Source organism: Ziziphus jujuba, chromosome 6 (genome assembly GCF_031755915.1).
Source record: "Ziziphus jujuba cultivar Dongzao chromosome 6, ASM3175591v1".
NCBI lineage: Eukaryota > Viridiplantae > Streptophyta > Magnoliopsida > Rosales > Rhamnaceae > Ziziphus > Ziziphus jujuba.
This window is the reverse complement of record NC_083384.1, coordinates 6,099,305-6,120,149: the sequence shown is the minus strand read 5'-3', so window position 1 is coordinate 6,120,149 and position 20,845 is coordinate 6,099,305. Positions and strand designations below refer to the sequence as shown.

The following is a 20,845-nucleotide window of genomic DNA, read 5'->3' as shown; positions in this document are numbered from 1 at the left end:
TGGTCCACTTGTCACACGCCTCCAATTCAACCCCAATTCTCCACACGTTCCTAATACATTCAACATTAACCCTCTGATCCCCCAAGTTGGGCCAACCAATCATAGGAACTCCCACAAAAATACTCTCCAAGATTGAGTTCCAACCACCATGGGTTAGAAACCCACCCACAGCATCGTGGGCCAAGACCCGTTCTTGTGGGGCCCAATCCACTATATACCCTCTTTCTTTTAGCCCGATTTCAAGCACCTCAGGGAATGAAACGACGCTGTTGTTATTTTCTTCATCCACCATATTCGGCCATACAGCCCACAGGAAAGAGTAGCCATTGTCATCCAAGCCATTCCAAAACTCCAAAAGCTAGGTCGACGATGTTTTGACAAGACTTCCAAAGCTGACGTAGAGAACAGATCTAGACGGCTAAGAATCAAGCCACATCATGCAATCATGTTTGGTTTTCCAAAGAGAGCCGTGCGATGTCGTTAGTTGAGAGCGATTATGTCCAATTCGGGAATTTAGAAGTGCATGGAGGGGTCCGTTGTGTAAGCTTGACCACAGGCGTTTGCAATGGTGGGGAGGCATGGAGCTTCAAGATCATCAATGGTGTTGAGTATAACACCTGATGATCGAGTCATGGCCAGAGCCTCGTTGACAAAGAACTGATAGGAAGGGTCATTACCGTCTTTTAACATGCAAAAGTCTAGTAGATCTTTGAGCCTCAAACGACCTTCTAGTTCTAGTCCAGCCACTTCAATGTTGATTCTACAATTTGTGTCTTTCTTTGAACCCAAAAAAATAAAAACAAAACAAAATTAAAAAAAAAAAAATCTCAAACGGTTATTTTGAGAACTATATTATATTCTATAAAATTTTATCTCATGTTCCAGAATATATTCCTTTAATTTTTTGGTAATAATGTTCCAGAACCATAAGTAATATATATGTTAATTATGTATTTTTATTTGTTCTAAGCTAACATTTGTTTGGTATTGAAATTAAAAATATAAACACTTTTGGTAGAAAAATTTATATTAATGCATGGAAATTTATTAAATGATAAGAAAATACAAACGAATGTACAAGAGAGGATAGAAAGAATAAAATAGATATTGGTAATCGAAAGAAATGAGAAAATATAAATAAAAGGAAACCTTTGTAAATCACATTTTTCTTTTGGAATCAGATAAGTAATGATGTAAACTTGAATCCCACAAAGTGAACAAAAATATATATACATACTTCGAATAATTTAATAGTGCAGATCATATCAAAGCTGATACTTTTTGAAAAAAAATATTGGCTTTGTTATATACATTGTGTACACATACACAGTAAAATCGATACTTTTTGAATTGTGTACTATGTGTATATATATACACAGCAAAACCAATATTTTTTTTTTAAGAAAGCATCGGCCACTAATTTTTCTACCAAAATAATAATAATAAAAAAATTAAAATAAAAACAAAATAAACTTAATTATAACAAAATAAACAAATTATAATTATACTAACCTTCATGATAAGGAAGCTAGCCATCTTCAATGAGTTTAGGGATACAAATATATGCCAACAAGTAATGAGCACTATGACAACAAAAGGAAATCACAGGGATCCCCAACTCCTCCACCACATCAACAGGAAAAGATACACTTCCATCTACGATGATACATGTGATCAGCAGCGACTGAGCATTTTCTGACCTCCGGCTAAGGGTATCGGTAAGCTCTTTCAAATGTTCTTTAGCTTGGTACTTCAAGCCGTAGAAGAAATCATAAGTGAGGGGACGTGGATGGTCCTCTTCGTCTGGCATGCCATTGGAGATAGACTCGAAATGGAGGTTAGGGAACTACAGGGAGAAAGCTGAGAGATTGGAAAAGCGCTTATGGTTATAGCGGGTGTTGACGAAGGTTATGTAAAGGCCGGTTTGGTTGAGAAGCTGTGCTAAGCAAAGGAAGGGTTTAATATGGCCTTGGAATGGTAAGGGAACCATTATCACATGGGGTTTCAACCCCATCTTTGAGCCTTCCAATTCAATACACAAATTTAGTTTAGACTTTCTCACAAGTTTATATATATATGTATATATTATATGTATGTATTTTAAATTTCTTCTTGTTCTTCTTCGTGTATTTTATTTGTTTTATTTTGAAATTCAAAATACTTTCTTTATTATACATTTATGACGTCGTCGTTAATATTGTTGGTCATATATTGTCATGGTTTTCCGTTTATGTTAACGGACTTCTCTTTTTGAATTAATATTTTGTTTTATTAGTGTTTCTTGTTTGTTTTTAGTTGTTGATGTTTGTCGGAATGGCAGAAAACTTTTGTATCTTAGGAACGCATGCAGGCTAAGGCTGTTGGCCTGCTGTACGTATGTTGATGTAGCTTTCATGTATCTTAGGGGACTTCTCAAAGATTCTGTTCAATAAATAATATTATATGTATATGTTTATATGGAATGAATTTTACATCATATATATTATAATTATATGTTATTAAAAAGTGAGTTTTGATATGTTAAGAACATGGATTCACCTTACCATGAAAACCATGATGATTTTGAGGTTAAAGAGTGATTCAAGTGATCAAATAAATTCCAATTATTGTTTAGCGAGTTTAGTCCAATCAATAATACAATTATCTCTTATAAATTTGACAAAACTAGTCATAAATATTGTCCAAGAGTAAAATAAAATAAAATCAAACAGTTTATAAAACAAAGTTAAATGAATTATGTAGGTTTGATTTCAACAAATTCATTGGTGAAACTGCATGATTGGATTTAACTAGTAGGAAAATAATAGCTGAAATAATGAATGTTGAGAGTTTTGTGTACGGGGATAGTGTAAGAAATAGTATAGTTTAGAGGAATAAAATATACTTATCTTAATTTCTTAACTACTTGTATAAGATTAATGCCAGGGGTACCAAGAAGCCTAATAAGATCAAGATGTTTACCAATGAATGATGTGTTATTATTTGATTAGTTTATATTTAGTTATATTTATTCATTTAAAGAATTATGTTACTAAATTTATTTAACAAATTATACATATTAAAGATATTAATATTGATTGGCATATTCGTATAATTTAAATATGAAAAAGTAAATATTTAAATGACTAAGTTAAGAGTACCACTATATGTTACAAGTAGTGACTGTTACCATTTATATGAAAGTGGATCCAATGTTTATGTGGTTTTTATATATACATGGGATCCACTGCCATTTAGACTATTTTTACTTATATATATATGGGATCCACTGCTATATAAAGTGGTAACAATCACCACTGATGACAAACATCATTTTTCTAAGTTAATAAAAAAGACAAACCATATAAATATTACCACATCATCCATTATATCATTTCGTAAATAAATTTAGTGAATATTTTGGTTATTCTACCATTATTAATTAGGTTATAATAATATTTCTGTAATATTCCACTGCATTCGGTATGAGTTTTTTATTCATAGCTTTTCAAAAAACTACTCTTTTGAACCTTGAAAATAACCACAATAAAAATACTGCGACGTTATAAAAATGATTATTATCACATTTGAATCATCTCATAAATGATATTAAATTGAACACCACATCATAAAAGTCTCTCAGCCAGCAAGCTCAGGGACCAAGTGGCAAAGCAACAAAAAAGTGCTGCTGATTCTATTTTCTATTTTCATTTCTGATTTTTCTGTTTCTAGACTTTTTTTTCCTCGCTTTCCGAAGTGAATAAAGCTTTTTCTAAGCTTTACCTAATTCTTGAGCTTTGTAAAGCTACAACTTTTATTGCTTGCTTATTAATTTTTTTAATATGTTCTAGCAAGCAATATCTTAGCTTTATGACTTCTTACAGTTGAGTAATCGGTTTTGGCAAAATTTGCTTTTGGCATTTCTGAATTAGGGCGTTTCTTAGCCTGTACTTGTTTGTGTGTTGGACTCGAGAGTTTGGAGTGGAATTTTTGGTTCAATGGAGGGCAGGGAAACTCTAGAAAGTAGAGTTTGTGTTTTGTAAAGATGAAAAGACAATATTTATGCCTATTAGGTTGTAGGAACAGAGACTTATCACTTATGTTCGATGTCTGTGTGGCTACATTTTCTACTATCCGGCTATATTTTTCGTCATTAAAGATGCTACGATGGAGGGATATAAAGTAGGATTCTCTCAGTCTAGTTTTGCGCTTTGCTGGTGAAACAATCCCAATATTATACGTGGTGTTATATATCATCAGAATGTGTACTACTTCAAATTATTTGTTATGTTATTCCCTTTTCCTTCTTTTTGGGTTTTAAAAAAGTAAAAGGGCTTGTAACGACTTCTGTGAAACTTTACATTTGTTGATGGACTACTTCCATCAAAGGCCATTTGTATTGAGTGCTGAGGACGTTAGTGATTTTAACCATGCTTATAATACTTTTGTTCTTTAACTGCAGTAAGGAATGTATTCTAACTACTTGATAAACTAGTTTTTAACAAGGAATAAGTGATTAGTGTAGGATATATTTTATTACTGTCTACTATTTTAAAGTTTCATCTTCTCTGTTTCTTTTTATGTTTCTAATTGTGCCACAGGTTTTAAATCTGTAGGCTTGTGAGCCATTACGGACACAAATAAATGGAGCTCCTTTGGAAGATGCTCGTCACTTGGCTCACCGTTATGATAAACTCCGTCAGGAGGTGGAGGCTCAGGTAATTACTAATCTCAAGTTTTGGAGTAAATAGTGGTGTAGAAAACTGCATATTCATAGTTAATATCTTGTTATCAGGTAACTGAAATTTTGAGGCGTCGATCAAAATCTAGGGATCTTTCTATGTCTGGAGAGAGTGCTGTGAAGCTTCAAAGTGCTGAAGCAAGATTGGCTGATCTTAAATCTTCTACTGTGGCACTTGGCAGAGAAGCGACTGCTGCTATGTTGTCAGTTTAGGATCAGCAGCAGCAGATGACGTTTCATAAGCTTCTTACTATGCTAATTTTACTTATTCTCTGTCCCACAGAATGCCATATATATATATATATATATATTGGCATGTTTTCCTTGCCAATTGCAAATAAAACTTTGAGAGATATTTTTATAGATATAATGAGACAACGAAAACCATAGATGTCCTTTTCATCATACAGACAAATATTTAAACCAAACAAAGTAAATTAAAAAAAAAAAAAAAAAAAAAAAAAAAAAAAAAGAGGCGAAAGAGGTAAGAATTATTTTTATTGGAAAAGCAAGAATAATTTAGGTACTAGAACAATACAGCCGTAGCTGTAAAATACTGAAGACAAGACCAACCAAGACACAAAAGGAAAATACGATGACAACAAACGTGACCCAAAAGAAAAAAAAAAAAAAACAAAAAGAAACACACTTCCACGCTAATCCCGTGGCACATACATATAGCCATCGTAGCCAAGATGACCATTTATTTGTAGAAAGTCCATATTTTGATCACATTGCTGACGAATTACTCTGTAAGGCATGCCTAGCTACTTTAGGTAGTGAAATACCATTCACAAAGAAATACCTGACAGACACAGAGCAAAATATTTCTCCTCATGATCAAGGATAAGGAGGATAAGGAGGATAAGGAGGATAAGGAGGGTAACGAGGGTAAGGAGGATAACAAGCATTAAAATTCCTTGGTTTGATCCTGACAAAGTCGGCAGATGAATTTTGTGTGTTGGTGGTCAAACTTTTGTTGCAACGAAAACTGATGAATGTCTCCATTACTTGACCGCATTCAAGGCATTTCATGTTCTTTGGAATAATATTTGCAGCTGAGCTTGGAATATTAATCTGGCAAGAGTGGCTAAACATGTCAGCCACTTGTTTGTGGTACTCTTTGAATATAGTTTCAAAATTTTCCTCATGAAAATTATTTTCCTCCTCGCTCTGAAGTTTAATGACCAGCTTCTTCAAGGCCCTCGAGATTTTCGCACTCTGATCAGAGATTATCACAGTCGAACCTTTAACAAGTACAGCCCATCCATTCTCTGTTTTATTGGAAATGAGCCTTTGGAGTACTCGGCGTGTCTCATCATCTTCCTTTATGAACTGCAAGCTTTCTATGTTGGTCCAAAAGCGTATCTCACTCTCTCCGACTTCAACCGACTCTATGGTATTGTTTCCTTCATCTCCTCCATCATTCAAAAATTTTCCAAGATCGATACTTTTTATGTAGCCTTGCAACTTTTTGATCCAGTGTTGGTCGGTACCTCCATAGAAGAAAATGTACTTTTCCTTTTCAATCTGCTTGACGATAGTTTGATTAGTTTGACATATATTTGTATAAGAAATTAATTAGTATTGAACTCCTTATATATATATATATATATATATATGAGTGTGTGTGTTTTGATATATAAGATTTTTCTCTAATGAGAGAATCTCTACTTCGGGTTATTAAACCCTGAATCTCATAATGAAACAATGTGAACATTGCTACTATAGGCTGTCTCCACAAGGACATGCATGAATATATCTACTTACCCAAGATTGCATGCTCAGATGGATGTGATTTGCTACTAGATGAAGCCAATTGTCCAAATTGCGTATGGCGTCCTCGGCCGCCTTAGCGAAAGGAAAGGCGTCCATTCCCCGAAGGCGGATCAAGGGGAGTGCATTGGGGTTTTCAACCTCTCCTTGTTGGTTGAGCAACACGACGACAGGTTTACCGTTGAAGTGCCACTCCTCCTTGATGAACTTGATGCCTGCAACGGGTGATGAAAACATTTGTACAGTGTACCATGGCATTTGATCGCGCAACTGGATAAACAAATCGAGTCGTTCAGGTGTCCACTGCTCCACAACTGGGATCCATACCATCTTATAGTGCTTGTAGCCTTTGATTCCTTCATAAATCTTTTGAAGATTCTTAATGTCCACGTTTGAAATGTCTAAGCTTGAAATTAACAAGAGCACATCTTTCTTCGAGAGGACGTCGATACTCGCTCCCTGATTTACCAATTTGATAACAAAATCATCATCCTAAGTTAGCAATTACATGTAACTAAAAATCGCATTTAGAAGTTGATCAGAAAATGCCATATTCTTAAGAAAACGGAACATACGACAGTAGTGGAACCGTCATTGATATGAAGAAGATGTGGATCATTCTCCGTAGAAATCAGCATCTTCAGAATGTCCACTATCTCGTGAGAAGATTCATGATATGGATTTCTCAATATGCTAACGAGTTTCCAGTACACCTCTATTTGCTCTGTTTTTATATGTATATAACATAAAGAGGATGAAACAGATTGTTTAATTCCCTCATCAGGTGCTAGCTAATTATAAATAGTTAATTGGCATTATAAATTAACTATTTAAATATATAGGATATAATTGAAAACAATCAATTACTTTGTTGCTCGCAAATTCGTCTATGTTTTTCGAGATCTTCGTGTACAGATGCGAGATACTCAGTCCATTGCGATAGATTCTGTGTTTGGCCCCTGAAAAATGCAAACCATGAATAATCGTACACATTTAATGGGACAACTAATTCTTGTTTGTATCCAAATTTCTAATAATAATAATAAAAAATAAAAAAAATCTTACTCATTGGTTTTGAGAAATGCAATGTGAGCTGCACAAGCCACAATACTTGCAATAGTCCCGTAAACATGCTTTTGGATAGTTGGTAGAAGTCCTGGTACATTGGCACTAGTGTAGTTGTTACGTAGCTTCTCCAACTCAGAGATGGATTTGGTGACCTCCAAAATGAGCATGATGAGATTGTTAAGCTCATCAACCACTGGCTGCTTTTTCCGCTCGACCAGATAGCCAGATTCGAACTTCAAGATTGCCATTGACAAGCAGAATTCTTTCGGTAAGGATGACTTATGAGTCAAGTCCTTCCTGAGTCGCCAGAAGTCCCCGAACTCCGTTGCTAAAGCTGCGAGGCTCAGCACCAGCTTTGCATCCAATGAATAGCTTGATAGCAAGTTCACTATTGCTACCACCGTTTTCTCAATGTTTACTTCATCACCTTGGTCCATCTGCTGCCATTGTAATTAATTAGTTACACCTCATTTGATATTTGTTTAATTTAATTATTATAATATATATATATATACACCTCTTAATCATATAAACCAAATGTTTTGCAAATCATCGTAGGATGCAGCAATTATTAGAATGATCGCTATAATATACAGTTCTCTCTCTCTCTCTTCCTTTTTTTTTTTTTTTTTTTTGGGGGGGGGGGGGTTTCAAACTGAAATATATAAATTAAAAAAAATAGAAATTTATACCACTTTCCACGTCACTAATTTACCATCATATATGTATATATATTTACATATATTTTAGATTTGAAATGATCATCATATATAACTTGGAAAGTAATTCTGCAATATATATTATTAATTTTTATAAGTATATACTATATTTTGAAAGGTTGGAAAGAGGTTTAATTTGTTGCAACCAGTTCGCAGGAAATCTTCTTCAATGTACTTGACGGCGACTTGAAATTGGAACCGGGATGCCTGAATTCGAACTCATGTTCCTCGCGCTGCAGTAACTCAGCAAAAATAAATAAACCAAATAAAGTGCCAATAGCCAGTAATATTCTTAAGAAAAGCAATAATTAAATTAAAGTATCTAAATATGTGTGAGTATATATACATATATATATTTGCCATAAAACACAGCCACATTTTCAGTATTAAAGATATGCTGGTCAATTATTATGTAATCTACTGGATGATGGATTACATGTGGATTACGTGTAATTGTTTAGGCATGCTTTTGATACCATGAGGCATATCAAGGGCATGCTTAGTGAAATTCTCTAATGTATGTACCTGGACATCGGTGACGGTAAGTAGGATGTTGTCAACTAGATCCAGAAGATATTCAACTTCCAACTTCTTCTCACCAGTCGCAATGAGTGTCGCATAAACTTTTTCATCAAAGATGAATTGCAGGGCCAACTTTGTAGGCTTTGCAGAGCTTATCACCACCATGATTGTTCAACAAAGAAAACTTATTCAAATGTACTGTTTCCAGCAGAAAAAGAAAAAACTCTATATAGATTAGCTATCAAATGGATGATGGCTTGGTGCGTTTTGTGGCTCAATGTGGCTCCACTATTTATAGCCATCAATACTAGACTCATTGACTGACAATCACCACTCAAATCTAAAAGCTTTCTTATTAAACACAGACTTTCTCATTCATTGTCAACCACAAGTAGGGTAAGTCTTTTTTTCTTTTTTTTTAATGTTTTTTTCCCCCTCTTTCTGTACGCCCTTAAATATATTTTTATTTCTAGGCTTCTACGTAGCTACTTAGTGAAACCAACGAATATTTTGAAACTAATGTCACGTAAATACTCAGGTTAATTGATTTGGAGATTGTCGGTGATCTAACCCCGCTATTAATATGTAAGTTAGTTATATCGAAATCCTAAAAGCTGTACCTCAACTCCTCGAGCAATATCATCGAAATATGGGTTTGTAGTTGTATATGGGTTGACGTTATAATCATATTATTACTGGCGGACAGAAATAGAAACAAAAATATTATGTGTACAAAAGATCTTTATCCCACACCCACTATGTACTAAACCGGCCGAGTAAAAGAAACCTTTTATGATAAATTAACCTGTTGTGAATCTAGTAACCTGTTGTGCATATAGTTGGATAGTTGAATTTCTTCAAATTCTATTAGCTAAGTAACAAGGAATCTTTTATGATAAATTAAGCTGTTCTTCAATTAAAATTGGAGGTTAAGTGCTTGGTACGGTGTTAAATGTTAGAGAAGACCTACAAATCTGTTTCAATAATATTACCCAGTGATTAAATTAGGATCCTACTACGGTACCCAGGAGTACGGTACCTGCTCCATTAAATTATGATATAGACATTTGCGTAAATTCTGTCGTTGTTTTATCTATCTAAGAGTTTCATGAAATTGGTCATCTTACATAAAAGCAAACTCTTTGTATGAAGTACGTTTGCACTACGTATAACATTTTTTTAGGATAAAATGAACGATTGATTGCATTTTTGGTAAATATATTTTCGTAAATATATATATACTTTTTACCGTGGCTAATTTTATTATATATTGATTAATGTATTATGGCTTCCATATTTTTTTAAAATTTTAATTTTAGACTTTCCATTTATAATTTATTTCATTACGTTCCAATTTTTCACAATGATTTTTATTTTCAAACTTTAAGGAAGATTTTTTCTCATTCGATATTTCAAATCTTAAAATCTATAACTTTCAAAATATAAATATAAATAGTTTACTAATTGAACAACTCTCGTTTAATACGTTAAGTTATATTCGTTGAATACAATATCAAAGTCTAGTAGAAGTCTTTATGTTTTCATGAAAATTTGTAATTAATTTATTAATTTATTTATAGTGTCAGTTGCATATGTCATGGAAGAATATAGAATGATGTCATCTTATTGGTTTTCTTGATCTCCAGATGTTGACCTTATCAATGTTACCGGAATCCACATGGAGGAAGGTTATTTCTAGGGATGGATGGAAGGAATACAAATCAATTTTATTTTTTTTCTTTTATTTTTTTCAATTTGTTAGGCGGTCACGTGTGCGATCCGTCTTAATCTGCAAATTGTCTTTCAAATTCTATACGTTAGTCATTTATAAAGATAGAAAATAAGTACATTGTTTTCACATAATTTGTTAGTCCAACCATGAAAGGAATTTAGTGTATTAGGCGATAATTTATTCTCTCAATTATTTTTCTTTTTATTTGTATTATCGTTCCCTGTTGAAGGAAACCATCACATTGGATACCCATTTTTCAATTGATAATATTGAAGTAGTGGTAATCCCCATATAATTTTAGTCTTTGTGTAATATTCAAAGGATTTCTAAATCTGAAAACCCATAGTTTTTCATACATTAGGAACCATGTTAACTAATTAATTTCAATTTGTAATAAATTAACGAAGTCTTGGTCTTCAAATATTCCTTTAAAAAAATTGGCTTGGTCTTTAATTATTCTGTATTAAAAAATGTATCAATTTCTTTTTTTTTTTTTTAAACATTTAGCCACTTCATACTTGATAAGGTGAGTACATACACCAACAGGAAACAAATGAATTATACACAAGCAATTTATTAAATATTTATTATTATTATTCGCAATTTGTTAAATATTTATTATTATTGTTGTTGTTGTTATTATTGATAATGCAACAAGTAATTCATATCTATACCTTAAATTTTCTAAGTTCGAAATATTAAAGTGAGAAAATCTTTGTAATTCAAAATTACTGGAATTCACTTTTTTTTTTTTTTTTTTGGGGGGATAAATTCCACATAAAACAAGGTTGTTTCTAGGAATGGATGGATGTAATTCTAATCAATTTTATTATTTGCAGTTTGTTATATGACCATGTATAACTTAAGTGGGATCTATCTTAATCTGTACATTGTTACTTTCAAATTATACATTAACCATTTATAAATATAGAATATAAGTATATGGTTTTTTTTTTTTTTAACAAAGCAATTTATTGAATTGTTTATTATTATTATTATTATTATTATGATTATTGTTATTGTTATTGCAATAAATGATTCACATCCATACTTTAAAGATTATAAATTCAAAATTTTAAAGTGGGAAAAATTCTTTGTAATACATTATGTGATGAAAATTAATAAAATTATCGAATACAAGTTCAACACTATTAAAGTCTGTTAGAAGTCTTTATGTTTTCATGAAAATTTGTGATTAATTTTTTATTTTCTGTGTGATTTGCATGTGTCATGCTGGAATATAGGATGATGTCAATATGTCATTTATCCCGTAGTCTTTCTTAATTTCTAGATGCTGACCTCATCAATATTACTGGAATCCACTAGGAGGAATTTTTATTTATTTTATTTTTTAAGTTCCACGAGGAAGAAGGTTGTTTATGGGGACGGATGGAAGGAATACTAATCAATTTAATTATTTGTAATTTGTTATATAGTCGTGTATAATTAAATGCGTGTTTCAAATTATATACATTAGTCATTTATAAATATAGAATATAAGCATATTGTTTTCACATAATTTTTTAATCCAAGAATAAAAAAATTTAGTATATTATGGAAGGTTGATTTTATGGATGGAGGAGATTTTCAATACTTCAAGAGTACCGTACTCTCACATGCTTGTGGGGGTTATACATGTGGGTCATTCATATATACGGTTTCTATTCTACATACATGTGAGGGTCATCCATATATGTGGGTTCAATTCTACATACATATGGGAGAGGAGTATAGTACTTCAGGGATACCTAATTTTGTTAACTTTCGTAATTTCTATATGTAGACAATGTCAATATTACTAGAATCAACATTGTGAGTTTTTTATTTTATTTTATTTTATTTTTTGGGGTGGGGGGTAAATTCCTCATGGAAGAAGGTTGTTTCTAGGGATGGATGTAAGGAATACTAATCAATTTTATTATTTGCAATTTGTTACACGGCCGTGGATAATTTAAGGGTGGTCCATCTTAATCTGTATATTATCTTTCAAATTATATACATTAGTCATGCATAAAGAAAATATATCCAATTTAAAGTTATATTTTAAAAAAATTTGAAACCTAGGAATATTCAGTTTAGAGTTTATACAAATTGTAGAGTATTTAATTTATATTCCTTTTAATTTGTATTTTAATGGAATCTTTAAAAGTTTATTAAAGCTAACTAATCAAACGTGGGCTCTTCTGTAGACATATTCCTCCTTATGCTCCTTAGCCGAAGGGGTATTAGCAATGATTTCCAGCATTAACCCCTTTCTAAGGGTAAGTTCTTACATATTGCTCAACTGTTGACCACTAGAAATACCACTTTCTGTTTGTGTATTTAACTAAGACTTTATAATGTAAAATTTTTAAAATCTAAAGTATTTAAAAAGTAATTAACTTATAAAAGGAGTATGTCCAATTTAAAGTTAGGTAGACTTTGAAAGAATTCAAAAGCTATGGATGTTCAATTTAGAGTTTATATAAGTTAAAAGGTATTTAATTTATATTTTACTGGAATATTTAAAAGTCTACTAAAACTAGCTAATCAGATGAGAGCCTTTCCTCAAGCAGATTCATCCTTTTGCTCCTTAGTCTACGAGGTATTAACAGCCATTCTAGTTGTTAATCCTCTTCCAAGGGCAAGTTCTTACGCATTACTTACCTATCCGCCATTGAAAACACTATATCCAATCCATATATTTAATTAGGATTTTATAAAAGTTTTTTTTTCTTTTTTTTAATTCTAAGGTATTCAAAAAGTTATTGGTTTTAATGGATATTAAAAAATAATAAATTTTAATGAATTAGATGAGATTTTAGAAGGGAAATTGTGACTTGAAATGTCTAACTAAAATTCTACCTCAATTTCAAAGTTTTCCATAGATTATTACAAATTTTATATTAAAAAATGGTATTTATCACCATTTATAAATGATCATCTATAGAACATTCATGTCACATAGCAAGTTAAATGATTACCATTAAAGGGTTCATTTTTAAAATTTTGGTATAAAAATAAATATAATTAAATATCCCAAATAAAATTGCCGCATAAACTGGTGACCATAGTTAATGATAATAAATAGCAAAACTTTTTTATATGAAGTTTATAGAATTCAATAACAATTTATGAATTTCTTTTAAAATTTCTATCTGTTTTTAAATCTATTAAAATTTAAATTGAATACACCCTTAAATATAAAAATATAAATATAAATATAAAGTCTTATAATATGGACGTTTGCACTTTTTTAACATGTGGATGTCTACAAAACTAAATGATTTTTTTATAAAACTATCATCTTTATAGATATTCAGATGTTAAAAAATTACAACATTCGCATCATAAAATAATTATATACGTATGATATTTTCACATAATTTTTAATCCTAGCATAAAAAGAATTCAGTATATTAGGGGATAATTTAGTATATTATGGAAGGTCATTTCTAAGAAAGGATATCGTTGATCTAGTAGATCTCTTTGTTGACTTAATAAAAATTACTGGAATTCACATTGAGGAATATATATATATATATATATATATATTTTTTGGGGTGAATTCACATAAAAGAAGGTTGCTTTTAGGAATGGATGGATGGAATTCTAATCAATTTTATAATTAGCAATTTGTTATATGACCATGAATAACTTAAGTAGGATTCATCTTAATCTGTACATTGTCTTTCAAATTATATACATTAGTCATTTATATATATATATATATAGAATATAGGTATATTGTTTTCAGATAATTTTTTAATCCAAGCATTATTAGGGGATAATTTATTCTCTCAATTATTTTCTTATTTGTATTATTGTTCACCGTTGAAGGAAACCTTCATATTGGATGCCCATTTTTCGATTGATAATGTTGAAATAGCGGTAAGACCCGTACAAAAAGGTATTAGTCAAAATTAGTCTTTGTTTAAAATTCAAAAATTTTCAAAATGTGAAAACCCATAATATTTTTGTCATATATGAGGAACTCTATGAATTAGATAATTTCATGTTACAGTAAAAAAAAAAAAAAAAAAGCCTTGGTTCTTAATTCCTTCCCAAAAAAGTCTTGGTTTTAAAGTTCTTTTCGTTTTCTTTCCTTTTTCTCCCACCCACACCCCCCCCAATTTACAGCAATTTCCCTCTTAATGTCTTAAACTCACGACCTTTCAAGCGTGGGTATAAGTGGCATATCAATTTTGCCAACTTATTTAACTTTGATTTTTAATTATTCTGTATTAAAATGTATCAATTTAAATTTTAAACAATTTTTGGCCCGTTTCAAACATGATTAATAAGTAGATGCACCAACAGAAAACAAATCAATTATTCACAAGAAATTTGTTAAATTATTTATTTATTTATTCATTACTAGTATTACTATTATTTGTATTTATTTAACTTTTTGCAATAAGCAATTTTTAATTTATATTTGATGCATATAGTCAGTTTCTTAATAGAACCTTTTAATGTTCCTTTATTATTAGCTTTTAATTAATTCAAAAGCTAAAATTTGAGAATATCTTGGTAGTCTGAATAAGTTTAATGATGTACTAAAGCTCTAGAAATTCAAAATGAACTTTATATGAACTAATCCAAAAATAATTTTACATCTCAATACTTAAAGTAATTCAAGGACTCTAAAGTGAGATTCTTATGAGAAATCCATCAATATATCATGATAGAAGAATTCTTCTTACTATATATGCTCACATGTATAAACAACCGTTAAGTCTTGCATAATTAATATATATACTAATCAGCATCAGAATATTTTATCTTGGAGGCAGAGTTCAATGAAATCAAGGGATAAGAAGTGAGATTTACCTCCAAATAAAAAAAAAATTCTCCTTGCTAAATATATTCACATGTTTAGACAACCCTTATGTCTTGCATAATTAATATATATACCATCCCAAATTAGAATATTTAGTTTGTGCGACATAGTACAATGGTAAAAATTACTCTTAATTGCCAAAAAGGCATTGCTTTTTCCCTTGCAAGTAAGCTAAATGCCATCCATTTCCAGCCAATCTTTAACCTTTTTTTTTTTTTTTTTCCTAATCATTGATGACCATCATTAATTGAACCTATATGCAATTTAACAATTTAATTAAATGGCTGTTTAAGAAGGGATTCACATTCTCTAATTAGGTTTTTAGAGTAAAAAACCAATATATAATTAAAAGCAACCATTGAGTAATAGCCAAGTTAAAATTTTGGAATAAAACTCCAACGCATAATTAAATGCAGCCAACAAATAATAGTTTTATTTTATAAAATTAAGCTGACGAGAGATGAACTATTATATCATTCATATTTTTTCTAGCACCTCTCATTATATTTTTTCCAGCACTTCCCTCCTTACAAATATATAAATATTTTTTTCGATTGACATTGCTAAGTTTTAAATCAGTATCTCTTGAATCAGTAAATTTGATACCAAATTAATTTATCAAAAATCTAAATTAATAAGAAATGGCGTATCATATTATTTTTATTTTCTCCAACGTAGACAAATAGGAAAACACTATAAGTCTGCTTAAAAAAATACGATAAAGAAAAGTCAAAGTCTTTCATTATATTTTACATAAATCTCCATGTGAAAATTCAAAAAAAAAAAAAAAAAAAGAAATCTCCAATGTGACAATGAACATTTTAGATGACGTGCTTCCGTATCCCTCGGGAATCACATGCTGCAAAAGTTTTCTGTCACTTTTTTTTTTTAATATATATTTTTAATTTTTTTGGCTGAGAGATAAGAGATTTTGCTTTATTCTTCGGCAAACAGTACTATTACTTATTTTCGTGTTATCTCTATCGTTTAAGAATATCAAAATTTCTGAGTGTCCAAACGGAAGAGTTGTGAAGTGGGAGAGAGAGAGAAATGGGAAGGAAGGCATTGTTGATTGGTTGCAATTACCCTGGAACCACGGTGGAGCTCAACGGATGTGTCAATGATGTCTACCAGATGAAGAAATGCCTTCTAGACCGCTATGGCTTCTCCGATGATAATATCACTGTTCTCATCGACACTGATGATTCCTGCACTCAACCAACCGGAAAAAACATATATGATGCCCTCACTCGCCTTGTTCAATCAGCTGAACCTGGTGATATTCTCTTCATCCACTACAGTGGTCATGGCTCTCGATTTCCGCTTGAAATTGGTGAAGACGACGAAACTGGCTATGACGAGTGCTTGGTGCCATGCGACATGAACTTCATCTTTGGTCAGTTTTTGTCTCACTCTCACTCCATGTATAAATATTATATATATAGATATACAATTTTGATCTAATCATGTATATCCTGATTTAATAATTTTACAAAGTAAAAATACAGTATAGATTAATTTTGATAAATTAATTATTTGCACTTTGTATTAGATTTTTTTATACTATATTCTACTTTTAGAAATTTAGAATATTATGATTAGATAATTATTGTATATGTAATATATATATTTTCTGTGAGATCTTCCAAACAGTCCTTACCATAACCTATAGCGCTTTTATGCGGCCAGACGCCTACTCATAATATGGGCACCAACGCCCATAAAGGAGTTGCTAATAATATATATGAAAATTTATGCTTCATAACTTCTTTTCGTGGAGGGGTTTTACCTTGGGGAATTGGCTGAACTGCAGATGACGATTTAAGGGATATTGTAGACCAAGTTCCAGAAGGTTGCAGCATCACAATTGTATCGGATTCGTGTCACAGCGGTGGTCTAATTGGCGGAGCTAAAGAACAGATAGGAGAGAGCACCGAGCGTCATGAACAATATCAATGCAATGGCTACGGCTATGGTGGACCAAGAGGTCAGTACTATGTGGAATTTAAGGATCGTGGAATCCGTTTCCCCTCAGAAATGCGTTACTATAATCGTTGGAGAGAGCATGAGGAAGAGAAAGATCAGAACGAGATTGGATATTTCAGGCATGGCCATATGAAGAGTAGAGCTTTGCCACTCCCCACTCTCATAGACATACTGAATGAAAAAACTGGAAAACCCGACATTGATGTTGGGAATCTGAGGTCAACCCTGTTCGAAGTCTTTGGAGACGAAGTAAGTCCCAAGGTGAAGAAGTTCATGAAGGAGTACAACATGAGGAAAGAAAACAAACCCCTGAATTGCATCAATGGTGCAGCAGGAGCGTACCTGGGGATGGTGGGAAGTAAAGCTCGAGAGCTTACGAAACTGAGACGGAAGCTGGAGATTAAAGCTGATCTTTATAATGCAAAACACGCATTAGCAACACAGGTAGTGGAAGGGGGAGTGGATGGCACTGGCAAGCAACGACATGAACTACTACCCAAAGGTGGGCTTCTGTTCAGTGGCTGCCAGACATTCCAAATTTCTGGCGATGTGGTTCTTTCTGGAAAAGATGATGTTCCTTGCGGAGCTTTTAGCCATGCAATCCAGACCATAATTGCTGAATCAGGTGGCCAAATTACCAACCGGGAACTTGTTTTGAAGGCTACGAAATTTCTCAAGAGCAAAGGTTTAGATCAGCAACCTGGTCTCTACTGCAATGATGATCATGTTGATGCGCCTTTTCTGTGCTGCCCATCAATCATCTGAAACTAGTTTTTCAAGTTGCAATTATTGTTGATTTTCATGTTTAATCATCTCGTAATGCTTCTTTTCTCCACTGCAAGTTCCTTTCTTTGATTTTGGCGTCGCATCAAAGATTTGTGTCTTTGTCTGAACCCAAAACATAAAAGCAACAAAATAAAAATAAAAATCTCAAACGGTTATTTCGAGAACTAAATTATATTATATAAAATATTATCTCATGTTCCACAATACCCTGTAACTTTTTGGTAATAATGTTCCAGAACCATATATAATTTATATGTTTTTTATATATATTTATTTGTTCTAAGTTACCTCGTTTGGTATTGAAATTAAAAATATAAACACTTTTGGTAGCAAAATTTATATTAATGCATGGAAATTTATTAAATGATAAGAAAATGCCAACGAATGTACTAGACACAGAGACGGGAAAATATAAATAAAAGATAACTTTTAAAAATTACAACGTTTTTTTGGAATCATATAAATAATAATATAAAATTACATCATTAATATGATATAAATTCAAGTTTAAACTTGAATCCCAGAAAGCAAACTATATATATATATATACATATATATTCTCTTTATTAACCAGATATTAATTTAAAAAAAAAAATTAAAAGTCTAACGTGGTAAAAAAAGGAAAAAGAAAAGAAAAGCTCATTTTATTTATTTATTTATTTTTTGGTGAAAAAAAAGATTCCATTCATAAAATTAAAGAGTATGTGGACGAATTTTATCTATAGATAATCGAAGGTTTAAAATATAAAAATATCAACAAAAATATCGAAAATTAGTGAATATCAATAAAACTTAAAACAATTATGAAACTTGACAGAAATTTATTGCAAAAAATAAATTTTATTATTAAAACTTTAAAATTAACTTATTTAATTAATTAATTATCAAATTAACTATTAAAATTGTAAAATATTGAATAAATATTATAGTTCTCTTAATCAATTTATTTATAATAAGCTTCAATAGTTAAAAAAAAATACTATTATTAATAAAAATATATATATTAATTAAGATATATAACAATTATTACAATTATGTTATATTTTATAAATGTTATTTCAATACTATAAAAAAAATCATGGGTAGTTGAGAGCTATTTGTATTTTTTTCATTTTCATTTTAAAATATGAAATGTATGAAGTAATTATCAAAGGATTTATCTCCTTAATATTTTTTATATAATTTTTAATATATCATCGATACCAAAATTTTGAAATTTTGGTTTTGACAAATATATTTCTTGCATATTTTTCAATTTTTGTTTACATTCTAATTTTTATTTACTTTATAATATTTATACAATATTAAATTTATTATTGCAAAAATAAATAATAGATAGGTAAACTTGTAATTTGCGATATAATTTTTTTTTCTAAAAATATGATTGGTAGACTTATCTAATGTAATTTCGAAATAACATTCCTTCTTCTTCCCCGAGCCGAGAGACAAAAACACACATGCAGACCTTTTTTCTCCCACCGGCCGTCTCTCTCTGTCTCCCGTGTTTAACTTTTCCGGCCACCCATTCACTACACGCTCCGGCCACCGTCCAAGCCCACATGCCGGCGAGCTCACCAGCCAAATTTGGCTGCCGGCCGGCCGGCGACGCGCCCAGATCGGGCCGGCGAAGTCGCGGCGGCGGGTGGAAATTTTTTCGGCGATTTCGCCGTATTTCGGCCAGCCCAGTCCGAATTAAACCTCCTCTCCCCCTATTTTGGGTCCTCTGAGTTCAAAAATGGCCTCCAATCTCAAAAATTCGAAGCGGTTTGCGAGATACGAGGAATTGAAAATCGGCCGAAGCTTTCCGGCCAAATTCCGGCCACCTCCAACGGAATTGGGGTCGATGGAGACCGGATTTGTAAACCTCGTCGCTCAAGTTTCGATTCGGTATATTATTCACCTAGTTTGGTTAACGTTTGTGTTTGACCCCCAGGATATCGGGTATTATTTACCCGAATAAAATATTAATTTATTTGACTGTTTGTGAATTTTATTCTAGGAGCACCGGTGAGTCGTGAAATTGATCCCATGGTGGATCATGGTTTAATTGCGTGCTCCAGGTGAGTGACCCACCATCAAATTTATTTTGGGAATTTAATTGGTGCATATTATGTGTGATTTAAATATTTGGAATTTAATTTCTATGTGCCAAATATTTATTTGATTTATTGTGGAATTATTTGTGAATTTATTGGATTTAAGAAAATGTGCATTTTACAAATTTATGCCATGTGAAATTATTTTATGGTTTGAGAATTTCGAAATTTTTGTGGTTTTAACATTTAAATCGGGCATGATTTGATTTTCCAATATTTCAAGGAAAATATTTGTTTATGTTGGTGACTCCAATTTTTATAAAATATGCCCATGGAATATTGTGAGATTTAATTATTATATTTCGAGAATTATTTATGCTATTGGGAAAATGTGAATATTTGAATTGGTGGATTTGGGAGTTGGTGGATTTGAAAATCATGGAATTTATGGTGTTGATTATAAAGAAATTATGGAGAATTTCCGGGATCAAGCGGATGGAATATACCCTCTATGTTTATGCAAAATGTGAGTTTTGATTTATAAATTAAATATGTGGATTTTATGATTTTTAGATGCACCGTGCACGTACTGGTGTTCTGTTTATATGTGATATGGTTAGTGTGCACACGGTTGTGATTAGCGCACAGGTGGGTGTGAGTAGCGCGCGGTTGATATTA

At 31.6% G+C, this 20,845-nt stretch overlaps 1 protein-coding gene and 1 pseudogene across 1 annotated transcript in view; both read left to right on the top strand.

The window, feature by feature from the left end:
• LOC125418930 (SH3 domain-containing protein 1-like) overlaps window positions 1-20,845 on the top strand; it is a 166,584-nt pseudogene that overhangs the window by 84,528 nt on the left and 61,211 nt on the right.
• The window catches only part of LOC107405330 (metacaspase-6), a 29,090-nt gene continuing 24,643 nt past the window's right edge, over window positions 16,399-20,845 (top strand). The window contains exons 1-3 of the mRNA XM_060818294.1: window positions 16,399-16,755; window positions 17,173-17,298; window positions 17,422-18,071. Of these exons, the coding sequence (XP_060674277.1) occupies window positions 16,410-16,755; window positions 17,173-17,298; window positions 17,422-18,071 (1,122 nt within the window). The 5' untranslated portion in view covers window positions 16,399-16,409. The remainder of the gene's footprint in view (window positions 16,756-17,172; window positions 17,299-17,421; window positions 18,072-20,845) is intronic.